The 12060-nt window shown below is 54.4% G+C and overlaps 1 protein-coding gene across 5 annotated transcripts; it reads right to left on the bottom strand.

Annotated features, from left to right (window-relative positions):
* Positions 1-8: 8 nt before the first annotated feature.
* PAM16 (presequence translocase associated motor 16) lies at positions 9-11429 on the bottom strand. Of its 5 annotated transcripts, XM_025369844.1 has the most exons (6): positions 4978-5095; positions 3289-3401; positions 3013-3097; positions 1123-1259; positions 679-744; positions 9-163 (listed from the first exon to the last, which is right to left on the bottom strand). In XM_025369844.1, the coding sequence occupies exons 3-6, from the start codon at positions 3068-3070 to the stop codon at positions 77-79; spliced, it is 348 nt and encodes a 115-aa protein (XP_025225629.1). In that variant the 5' UTR covers positions 3071-3097; positions 3289-3401; positions 4978-5095; the 3' UTR covers positions 9-76. The 5 variants fall into 5 exon arrangements, with proteins under 5 accessions (XP_025225629.1, XP_025225627.1, XP_025225630.1 ...); XM_025369842.1 differs by lacking the exons at positions 3289-3401; positions 4978-5095 and adding an exon at positions 11263-11429; XM_025369845.1 differs by lacking the exons at positions 3289-3401; positions 4978-5095 and adding an exon at positions 11009-11078.
* Positions 11430-12060: the final 631 nt, after the last annotated feature.

Below are 12060 nucleotides of genomic sequence, written 5' to 3'. Positions count from 1 at the left end.
ACGAGAAATGCAGAAAAGACATTTATTACCAAGCTATAAATTAAAGGTGGCGGGGTGGGTGCGGGGAGCCAAGAAGTCACGTGTGGGGCTTCTGCCCTTTTTCTCTGTCCTCCTGGGCCTGGATTTTGAGTTCCTCGTCCAGGCGCTCCTTTGCGCGGACCACCTAGTGGGTCACAGATAATCAGGCCAGGAGGCCAAGCCTCTGCCCCATACCCCTTGCCCACATGGGACAGCCTCTTCCCGTCAGCCCAGGTCCGTTTTTTTGGAGGGCAGTGGGTGGATACTAATGCTTCCTTCAGCGGCGCCCCAGGGTCAGGGGGTGGTCTGGGGAGACAGAGCTGAGCTGCAGGGGCCCAGCGCATGCTGTAACCTCTGTGAGCTGAAAGCTGTTTCTAGCACCCCACCGGCTGGGGCTCCTGCTCCTTCCAAGTCCCAGCTGCGGGGAGGGAGGGCCGTTGTCTGGGCTGACACAGCCTGAGTGGCTGGACCCCGCAGAGCTAAAGCAGTCAGAGGGGTGGCAGTTCAGGGGGACTCCCTGAGGCTGGGGCACCATGGGAAGGCCCGGCAGTTTTCTGTGCCAAGCCCTTAGCTGGCCAGCTCCCCCGACTGGGAATCGAGCACCAGGTGAGGAGAGGGGGTCCCATGACTTACTTCCTCCCAGAATCAAAGACCACTCACCTTTGACTGCAGGTAGAAAGAGCCACCCACGGATTTGTCATTCACCTTAAATAAGTGTTCATAGTTCTGCAGAGGAGAGGGGACGGGTGAGAGGGCTGCAGACTGCAGGTGAGAGACGCCGGGCAGGCTATGTGGGGCCACATCAGAGAGGCAACAGGGCTCCTCTCCACCCTGTGTGCCACATGCAGCTGTTGTGGCCACTAAGAGGCAGAGATGAGGATGGATACCCTGGAGGGCGACTCGGCTGCTACCGGCAAGCACTGTCTCTACAACTGTCCTGCCTCAGGCCTAGAACTTCACCAGCAACAGTGACTCCCGCAAGTTGGAGTCCGAGCTGGGTATGACTGCAGCCTCCGCATCGGACCTCCTTGACCAGGCCTCCCTTCACTCTTCCCGCCCTGGCAGCCTCTCCCCTTCAAACTTCGGGCGGCCCAGTGGCCTCACCTTCTGGACCTCCTCGGGGCTCAGCTTGGACACGTTGAGAATCTGCTGTGCCTCCTGGAGGCTGAGGCCGGAGAGGTTGGAAGCGGCTGCAGACCGGTGTCCAGCGCGTCCTCGGGCATCAGCTGCGGCCCGGCTGGCTGTGTGGACATGTGGGTGATCGCTCAGTCCTCAGCAGCCCAGACTTCACCCTGGGCCTTCCAAGTTGGTGGCTCACCCCTGCCACCGGCACAGGATGAGAGACACAGGGACAGGTGGCTAGGAGCTGCCTCTTCTCCTGGAGTGGTTTCTTTTTTAGGGGGTAGAGGCTGGGAAAGTGAGGACAGACGTGCCTCACTGGAGGATAAGGGCAGGGTCTGACCACTAAAACTGGTTCCTGGTCCCCAACCTAGACCATGAGATGACCCTGTCCCCCAACCCCCATATCCCAGGGGCACAGCAAACTGGGGAGCTTTAGGCTATGATGGGGACTGTACAGTGGGGCTGCGGGCAAGAGAGGGCTCTGCAGCAGCCCAGCTGCCCACCTGTCACCTAGACCACCAAAGCCACTGCGTTGGGTGACCTCTTCCCTTTCAGTGACCCCAGAAACTAGAATCAGGAGCTGCTAAACTTTTCCTAAAGGCTCAGAGAGTAGCTATTTTAGGCTTTGCAGGCTAATGAGCCTGCACTGGAACCATTCAACTCTGCCTTGAGAGCAGCCTGTCAGCCGGGCACAGTGGCTCACTCCTGCAATCCCAGCACTTTGGGAGGCCGAGGCGGGCAGATCACGAGGTCAAGAGATCGAGACCATCCTGGCCAACATGGTGAAACCCTGTCTCTACTAAAAGTACAAAAATTAGCTGGGTGTGGTGGCACATGCCTGTAGTCTCAGCTACTTGGGAGGCTGAAGCAGGAGCATTGCTTGAACCCAGGAGGCAGAGGTCGCAGTGAACTGAGATCACACCCACTGCACTCCAGCCTGGGCAACAGAGTGAGACTGTCTCAAAAGAAAAAAAAAGGGCTGCGTGCGATGGCTCACACCTGTAATGCCAGCACTTTGGGAGGCCGAGTTGGGTGGATCACCTGAGGTTGGGAGTTCAAGACCAGTTTCACCAACATGGAGAAACCCCATCTCTACTAAAAATACAAAATTAGCTGGACGTGGTGGCTGTAATCCCAGCTACTCGGGAGGCTGAGGCAGGAGAATCACTTGAACCCGGGAGGTGGAGGTTGCAGTGAGCCAAGATCTCGCCATTGCACTCCAGTCTGGGCAACAAGAGCGAAAACTCCGTCTCAAGAAAAAAGAAAAAAAGAAAAAAGAAAAAAGAAAGCAGCCTGTGGGTGTGTCTATGTTCCAATCAAATCAATTTACAAAACCAGGGCCAGGCGCTGTGGCTCACACCTGTAATCCCAGCACTTTGAGGAGGGCGCATCACCTGAGGTCAGGCGTTCCAGACCAGCCTGGCCAACATGGTGAAACCCCGTCTCTACTAAAAATACAAAAATTAGCCCGGTGTGGTGTCGGGTGCTTGTAATCCCAGCTACTCAGGAGGCTGAGGCAGGAGAATCACTTGAACCAGGAGGCAGAGGTTGCAGTGAGCCGAGATTGCCCCACTGCATTCCAGCCTAGGTGAGAGTGAGACTCCATCTCAAAAAAAAAAAAAAAAAAAAAAAAAAATTATGTTTACAAAACCAGGTATCCGGATGGGCCAGTGTGCCAGCTCCTGCCCTGGATGCTGTTGATAACCAGGTCCCCACTGAAGGATGCCCTGGTCTGGCACCATCCCCCACCATGGGAAGTGCCCCAGGCTACCCACACTGCAGAACCAGCAGGTCTGAGGTGCCCATGGCTACGGGGAAAATCTGACCTGGAGAGGAACTCCCAGCCCAAAGGGGAGACAGACCCACGCTTACCTGCAAACTCCTGCCGCAGGGCCCGTGCAAAGGCCCTGCCCACCACCTGCACACCCATCACAATGATCTGCGCCAGGTACTTGGCCTGTGGGTAAATCAGGCACCCGCTTAGCAGGCTGCTCCCTGTGGGCCCACAGAGACGGGCCCTGGAAACGGCTGCCAAGGGGCAAGGCTCCTGGAGACCCAAGGTCATGAAGCACAGAGCTGCAGCCCCAGGCCACCCCCTCCAAAGCACCCTGAATGAAAGCTTCCATGGTGGGTGCCTTAGTTACTCACTGGGCAGGCAGTTGGGGGGGGTGAACTTGACGGAGCTCCCAGAGGCAGTCTGGCCCCCCATCATCCTTCAGAAAAGGCAGAGAGGAGCAAGGCAAAGTGGCTGCAGCCACTAGCTTCAGGAAGAAACACTGGTCTGGGACCCAGAACACAGGGACAGTCCTGGACCTGGCAGTATCTCTCTCTCGACCCTGGGGCCCACAATCACTCTTCTTGAGTTTCTGAGATCAGGCCCAACCTTTATTTTACCAATGGGGAAACAGATCTGTCCTAATTCTCCCAAGTCTGATGAGTTTAAGTCCATTCCATTCAATAAAACAAAGTTACTAAGCAAACTTGTTTCCATCTTCAAGGAACTAAAAGCCCACTAGAAGGGTATTTCAACACACTATGGACCAAATGATGAGGGAGAGTCAGGCTCATTCATTTGTTCAGCCAGTGGTTCACCCATTTGTTCACACATCTGCTGAGAGTCTACTCTGCTCAGCACTTGAGCACAAAGCTACACAGAACCTGGTCCCTGCCCTGGAGCACACTGCTGGCCCGGCAGGGAACCCCACTGTCGCACAGCAGGTTGAACATGCTGGAAGGCTGCACGTGTGATCCCATGCCCCACGGAGGCCCTGGGGAAGACTCAGTAAGAGGCGACCGGAAGCACAGAGTCGAGAAGAAAAGCTCAAGACTGAGATGGGGTTCTGTGAGAGGAGGGGACTCCTCCTGGGCTGGGCTTTGCAGGGCAGGTAGAATCATGACGGAAATACTAGGGCTTTCTAGGCAAAGGGACTGGGTTGAGCCAAAACTGGCAGGAGAGAAGGGAGAAGGGAGTTCCTGCAAGCAGCCAACAGCCTATGCTGGCCTGGGAAAGACTGGGAATCTGGCAGATGACAGGGAAAGATGCACAGATCTTATGTGAAACAAAGAGATTATATATAGACAGCATTTACAAAGAACCTTGTGACTGCAAAGCTGTAGACGCGGGGGCGTGGCGCGGGCTGGAGGCGGCTAGGCATAGGTTGAAAGCTCATGCGGCACAGCCAAGTGACTTTCCCTTTCTTCCTAGTGCTTTTCTGTAGATTTCCCTTCAGTCAACAAGTATCAACTGAGCCCGCACCCCAGGCACAGCGCCAAACAGCCAAACACGTTCAATTCATTGTGCCTTTTAATTCTGACAACTCAGGGGTGGGGGGGCCGGGGTTGCTGACTGGCCTGAGGACACACAGTGGGTGCCTCAGAGGCAGACGGGAAACCCAAGGCTGGCGCTATCAGTCACCACAGCCACTACACAGGGTCCCGGGGTCTGAAGGGAGGGCTCCTGGGCAAGCCAACAAGTATCAAGAACCCAACCCAGAGGCTAGAAGGGCTCGCTCCAGATGCCAGTGGATTCGACTTCAGAGCTGGCCTTCTTCAGCCTCCGAGGACCTGCTCTTTCCTTAACAGGCGGGATGTAATTACCGGCCATTACGGGAATGAACAAACACAAGTGGGTTGAGATTTCAAAAGTAGGTGGAAACTTCGTAACTTCTGGATTTCACAGCAGAAAGCAGAGGCCAGAGGAGACCCTCCTGTGATCACAGCGAGGGGCAGGGCTCTGGCCAGCTGTACCCTCCTATAATCATGGCACGGAGCAGGGCTGGGGCTGTACTGCAGGCGAGGGCGGGTCAGGAATGCACCTGCTCACACCTGCGATCTCACGTGACTTCGCCTCCTTCCTACAGCCCCTCCCTAGTGGAACAGGAGGCTCAGGGATGGGATGCTGGTGCTGTCTGAAGGACAGAGGTGAAAGGCAGAGGGTCCCCTCCGCCTGAAACACAGCTCAGGTCTCAAACTACCCCTCCCACCAACTCGGTCCCTCTGCTGCTATCGCACGGCCTTGCAATCACTTGTTTACTATTCTGCCAAGGCCAATGACTGTTGCAAAATAATGAACGTTAAAAGCGGAGGTCATAAAGCGGCGTGATGGCCTGTGGCTTTAGCTGCCTAGAGCTGCAGGGCAGAGGGTGGCTGGACTGCAAAGTTTCAGCAGACTGGACGGCCCATTGAGGCCAGCAAGGTTCCCGTGGGAGGCATCTCCCAGAAGAGGCAGTGTAGTGTAGTGGTTATACCTGCAGGCTTTGGGATAACATGTGTGCAAATCCCAGCTGTGCGACCACAGACATGTTCTCAACTTCTTTGAGCCCCAGTGTGCCTACCTGTAAAATGTGGCCACCAATAAAGCTGTCATATGGATTAAATGAGATAATGCCTGTCAAGTGCCTGGCACAGAGCCTAACGGTACAGTAGATGCTCAATAAACATTGGTTTTCATTCCTTACTGTTTCACAAACTCTGTCAATGACCAGGCACTATGAAGTAACAAAGCTTCTTTCAAAATAGCAGCTCATTTGATATAGGCCCTTTGCTTCCTCAGGGGTGAAGGCTGCAGAACACCATACTACATTCCCTCAGGGAGCTGGGAAGGAGCAAGGCAGCAGAATGAGAACCACGTTGACCTGGGACCAGAACCCTAGCTTTGTTTCTCAATAGCTGTGTGCTCCTGGACAAATTACTCAACCTCTCTGAACCTGTTTTTTTGTTTGTTTGTTTTGGGTTTTTTGTTATTTATTTTTTTGAGACTGAGTCTCGCTCTGTCACTCAGGCTAGAGTGCAGTGGCTTGATCTCAGTTCCTTGCAACCTCCGCCTCCCAGGTTCAAACGATTCTCCTGCTTCACCCTCCCAAGTAACTGGGATTACAGGTGAACACAACCAAGCCTAGCTAATTTTGTATTTTTAGTAGAAATGAGGTTTCACCATGTTGGTCAGGCTGGTCTCAAACTCCTGACCTCAGGTGATCCACCCGCCTCGGCCTCCCAAAGTGCTGGGATTACAGGCGTGAGACACCACGCCCGGCCTTTTTTTTTTTTTTTTTTTTGAAGCAGAGTCTAACTCTGTTGTCCAGGCTGGAGTGCAGTGGTGCAGTCATGGCTCACTGGCAGCCTCAGCCTACCAGCCTCAAGAGATTCTCTTGCTTAAGCCTCCCGAGTAGCTGGAGCTACTTGTACTTAGCCTCCGAGGACCCGCTCTTTCCTTAACAGGCGGGATGTGATATGGGCCGTTAGGGGAATGAACAAACACAGGTGGGTTAGGATTTCACAAGTAGGTGGAAACTTCGTAACTTCTGGAGGCTGGGCACACGCCACCACACTTGGCTACATTTTTGTACTTTTCTGGAGAGATGGGGTTTCACCATGTTGCCCAGGTGTGGTCTTGCACTCCTAGGTTCACATGATCTGCCTGCCTCAGCTTCCCAAAGTGCTGGGATTACAGGCGTGCACCACTGGGCCCAGCCTACCTCAGTTTTCTTAACTGCGAAATGGAGAGAATAATGCCCTCCTCACAAGAGGACAAAAGGCTCTCAGGAGGCAATGCCATTAACACCACATGGACGGACAGCGGCAGGCCCAGAACTAGGCGGTGCAGCCACGCCCCTCATCCACCTATCCAGTACCCCAATGTCCCCTGAGCTTCCACCATGGGTCAGGCTGCATTCAGAGCTCACTCACAGGGAGCAGATCTCTGCCAGCTGTGGCTACCATGGGTGACCAAACCAACCACTACCTGAGGCCCCTCCCAGAGGCTCCAAACATCCCATAGTCCACTGACTGACAGTTGGGCCTGAGGGTCCCAGGTGAGAGGACCCAGCTGACTTGGCATCCAACTTCAGGCCACGTGGCTGTCAGACAGCAGCAGTTAGAAGCACAGGATCCAACCCTGGCACGCATGGAGGCAGCACATGCACCTCCTTGCTGGGCAGCAACCTGGCCCGAGGCAGGACCAGAGCCCAGCAGCTGGGACCACAGACAGTGCTGTGGGAGGCACTCAGCAATGGGGCTTACACTGACTTGTGTCTGAGATTCCCATGCAATGCGCCATTGAGGCCAAGCCCCAGGCTCCGGGTAGATAAGCAGACAGCCTGAGACTCACTCTCTTCTCAAGGACACTCTGGTCACCCAGGGCCCCTGAAACAGATACAGGCATCACAACTAGACAGGAGAAAGGTCAGGACCACAACTGCAGCACGTGCCACGACAATCGGGGCCCGGCCAGTGACGGGCACAGCAGGTGCCCCCGATGCATCTGAATGAATACGGCTGTTGCAGCCTTGCCCAACCTGATGTCTTATGAACTCCATGTCCCCAGGCAGGGTTTCCAAGCGCCTCCTAATTCTTCTGCAGGAGGGTTCTGGCCATCTCCCAGAACACACACAATTCTCCACCGCCGCCTGCAGATTTGGTCCACTCCCCAGCGTGGCATTCGCAGCGCCTGGTCTGGCCTCAACTTCTCACCCTCATCTCTCTCCACGCTGCAACCACACCCTCTGATCCTAGAGCCGCTCTCATACTTCTGTACTCCTCAGGGCCTCTGCTGTTCTGAGTTCCTGCACCTTGAACATCCTCCCTTCTACCCTGATCCTGTCAAAACCCAACATCCCTCAGGACTTAACATCCTCCCCCCATCCCTCAGGTGAAATCCTTCCCAGGCTCTCCCATGTATACCTTCCGACAGCACTTTCTTTTTTTTTTGGAGACAGAGTCTGGCTCTGTGGCCCAGGCTGGAGTGCAGTGGTGCGATCTCGGCTCACTGCAACCTCCGCCTCCCAGGTTCAAGCAATTCTTCTGCCTCAGCCTCCCGAGTGGCTGGGACTACAGGCGCCCGCCGCCACACCCAGCTAATTTTTTTTTTTGAGATGGAGTTTTGCTCTTGTTGCCCAGGCTGGAGTGCAATGGCATGATTTCGGCTCACCGCAACCTCCGCCTCCCGGGTTCAAGCAATTCTCCTACCTCAGCCTCTCCAGCAGCTGAGATTACAGGCATGCGCCACCACGCCCAGCTAATTTTGTATTTTTAGTAGAGACGGGGTTTCTCCATGTTGATGAGGCTGGTCTCGAACTCCCGACCTCAGGTGACCCACCCACCTCAGCCTCCCAAAGTGCTAGGATTACAGGTGTGAGCCACTGTACCCGGCCAATTTTTTGTATTTTTAGTACAGACAGGGTTTCACCGTGTTACCCAGGCTGGTCTCGAACGCCTGAGCTCGGGCAATCGACCCACCTCAGCCTCCTAAAGTGCTGGGATTACAGGTGTGAGCCACTGCACCCAGTCAGCACTTTTTTTTTTTTTTTTTGAGACAGAGTCTTGCTCTGTCACCAGGCTGGAGTGCAGTGGCCCGACCTTCAGCTCATTGCAAGCTCTGCCTCCCGTGTTAAGCCATTCTCCTGCCTCAGCCTCCTGAGTAGCTGGGACTACAGGCGCCTGCCACCACACCCGGCTAATTTTTTGTATTTTTCGTGGAGATGGGGTTTCACCGTGTTAGCCAGGATGGTCTCCATCTCCTGACCTCGTGATCCATCCGCCTCGGCCTCCCAAAGTGCTGGCATTACAGATGTGAGCCACCTCGCCCGGCCAGTACTTTCTTTTCTTGTTAATATACTATCACGCTGGGTGCGGTGGCTCAGGCCTATAATCCCAGCACTTTGGGAGTCCAAGGCAGGAGGACTGCTTGGGCCCAGAAGTTTGAGACCAGCCTGGCAACGTGGTGACACCTAACTACAAAAGATATAAAACATTAGCTGGGCATAGTGGAGCATGCCTGTTGTCCCAACTACCCAGGGGGCTGAGACTACTCGGGAGGATGAGATGGGAGGATCACCTGAGCCCCAGGAGGTTGAGGCTGCACTAAGCTGTGACTGTACCACTGTACTCCAGCCTAGGAGACCCATTCTGGGCAACACAGTAAGACCCCATCACTACATAAATATAAAAATTATCCAGGTGTGCTAGCACCCACCTGTAGGCCCAGCTACTTGGGGGTTTAAGGTAGGAGGATCGCTTGAGCCCAGGAGTTCAAGGCTGCAGTGACCTAGGATCGTTGCACTGCATCCTAGCCTGGGCGACAGACAGAGATCCTATCTCAAAAAACAAACAAACAAAAAAACCCATGAGTTTTGGGACAGAGTTGGGCTCAAAAGAGGTCTCTGACACCGTGCGATGCATGACTATGGAGGAGTCAAAACTGTCTGGGGCTCAGGTTCCTTATCTGTAAAATAAGGACAATGACAGCAGGACTTCATAAACATTAAATGAGAGACTCTACATAAAGCCTCAGCTCAGGGGCTGGCACTTGTAAGCTGTTAGCTGTTACATTATCCTTATTACTATGTTAGTTAAGAAGTGGCTGCAGGCCGGGTGCGGTGGCTCACACCTGTAATCCTAGCACTTTGGGAGGCTGAGGCGGGCAGATCACGAGGTCAGGAGATCGAGACCATCCTGGCGAACACGGTGAAACCGTCTCTACTGAAAATACAAAAAAAAAAAAAATTAGGCCGGGCGCGGTGGCTCAAGCCTGTAATCCCAGCACTTTGGGAGGCCGAGACGGGCGGATCACGAGGTCAGCAGATCGAGACCGTCCTGGCTAACCCGGTGAAACCCCGTCTCTACTAAAAAAATACAAAAAACTAGCCGGGCGAGGTGGCGGGCACCTGTAGTCCCAGCTACTCGGGAGGCTGAGGCAGGAGAATGGCGTAAACCCGGGAGGCGGAGCTTGCAGTGAGCTGAGATCCGGCCACTGCACTCCAGCCTGGGCGACAGAGCGAGACTCCACCTCAAAAAAAACAAAACAAAAACAAAAAAAAATTAGCCGGGCATGGTGGCGGGCACCTGTGGTCCCAGCTTCTAGGGAGGCTGAGGCAGGAGAATGGCGTGAACCCAGGAGGCAGCAGAGCTTGCAGTGAGCAGAGATCGCGCCACTGCACTCCAGCCTGGGTGACAGAGCGAGACTCCGTCTCAAAAAAAAAAAAAAAAAGGAGTGGCTGCAACAGAGTCACTTGGGGAACTTATGTATGCAGAACCTCCAGGGATAGGGCTCAAGAACCTGAACTTTTATTTTTTCCCCTCTTTTTTTTTTCCTTTTTGAGAGAGTTTTGCTCTGCCGCCCAGGCTGGAGTGCAGTGGCACAATCTTGGCTCACTGCAGCCTCTGCCTCCCAGGTTCAAGAGATACTCGAGCCTCCCAAGCAGCTGGGATTACAGGCATGCGCCACCATGCCCGGCTAATATATATATATATATATATATATATAAAATGTGTGTATGTATACATATATCATATATAAAAATATGTAACAATATATAGTATATATAAATATATGTAGTATATATGATACATATATATAATTTTTTTTCTTTTGAAACGGAGTCTCCCCTGTCGCTCAGGCTGGAGTGCAATGGCGGATCTCGGCTCATTGCAACCTGTCTCGCGAGTTCAAGCGATTATCCTGCCTCAGCCTCCCGGGTAGCATGGACTACAGGCGCACACCACCCCACCCGGCTAATTTTTTGGTGGAGACGGCGTTTCATCATGTGGGTCAGGCTGGTCTCGATCTTCTGACCTCGTGATCTTCGCTTCAACCTCCAAGTGCGCTGGGATTACAGCCGTGAGCCACCGCACCCGGCCAAATCTGCACTTTTAAAAGTTCCCCAGGTGACCTGACAGTGTGGCGCACGTCTGCTGACTGGCTCTAGGTGCCAACGGTATCATACGAACGCTCCATGCTCGGTGTCTCGGGGCCTAGTTCAAGTCCCAGGTCTGCCACTTCCCTGGAAAGGCCATTTTTCCACTGGGGATAACAACAGGGCAGCAACATCGACTCTGCAGCGCTGTAAGGTTCCAGGGCAGGGGAGGTGCTCACCGGCCAGCCCCACGCTCCACCGCCGCCCACGGCTGCTCGCTCACACGCGGGCTAGGCACAGCGCGACCACGTTTTCCCTGACCCTGAGGCCGCCGCTGCCGGCCTCGATCCCCCTGGGTGCAACGCCCCCAGACCATGCTTTCTGCCGGGCACGCAGGAGGCGCACGGCTCCCGCCTCCCAGCCCGAAGCTCGCCGCCCGGCCCCCGGTCCGACTCGGCCTCCCCTCCCCAGTAGCCCTCGACTCGGGTCTCACCATGTCAGCCGCTCTGCCTCAGGAGCTCCAACTCCGACTTCCTGGCCCAGCGGCCGGGGCTCAAGGGTGGTCGCCGGGTCAGAGGTCAAGGGAAGCCGTAGAGAGCGCGTGCGCGACACGGCGCTGGGCATGCGCATTCCTTGGGTCCCGGGGCCGGGCGCCGGCAGTGTCGTAGAGGCTCGGGGCGGAGTCGGAGGCGGGGTTTGACACAGCGCGGAGCCTGCGTTGCGCTTTGGATAACTGGGGGAGGGCGTTGGGAGGGCGAGGGGCGGTACCAGGAGCTTCAACTGCCCGCGTGCCTACCCCGGTGCGCTGAAGCAGCTAAGCACATCGGTCAGACGTTGGGCGATTTCTGCCCTTGATTTTGCCAAAATATTTGGGAATGCAACATTATATGAAATCAATGAACATAATATGGAGTAGGATGCCAAATTCTCAGTAATACTTTAGAAAACAGCAAACTTCAAACTAGGTTTCATCCACATTCCTACTGCCTGGGAAGCTGGTTCCCTCCTTCAAATCTTTGCTCAAATGTCACCTCAATCAGGCCCACCAGGACCCCTTACAACGCCGTGACTTGCCCTCCATGAATGAAAAAAGTAACAGCTTTATTGAGATATAATCCATACATTTCATGATTTTCAAGTGCACAATCCAATGCCTTTTATTCACAGAGCTGTGCCACTGTCACCACTATTAGTTTCAGAATATTTTCATCACCCATTGGTCACTCCCCAGCCCCCTCCCCCAGCCCCTGTCAACCACTCATTTTTCTATGGATTCACAGGTTCTGGACAC

Source organism: Theropithecus gelada, chromosome 20, assembly GCF_003255815.1.
Source record: "Theropithecus gelada isolate Dixy chromosome 20, Tgel_1.0, whole genome shotgun sequence".
Lineage (NCBI taxonomy): Eukaryota > Metazoa > Chordata > Mammalia > Primates > Cercopithecidae > Theropithecus > Theropithecus gelada.
The sequence above is the reverse complement of the archived record's forward strand: the minus strand, read 5'-3'. Positions and strand labels throughout refer to the sequence as shown.

Excerpts from the sequence above, each read along its gene's own strand:
- PAM16 (XM_025369840.1), bottom strand. The coding sequence starts at position 3,205 with ATGACCTTGGGTCTCCAGGAGCCTTGCCCCTTGGCAGCCGTTTCCAGG. Across the intron at positions 745-1,122 it reads GCCCCGAGGAGGTCCAGAAG|AACTATGAACACTTATTTAA; the intron begins GTGAGGCCACTG and ends TCTCCTCTGCAG. Across the intron at positions 164-678 it reads CTTTCTACCTGCAGTCAAAG|GTGGTCCGCGCAAAGGAGCG; the intron begins GTGAGTGGTCTT and ends GTGACCCACTAG.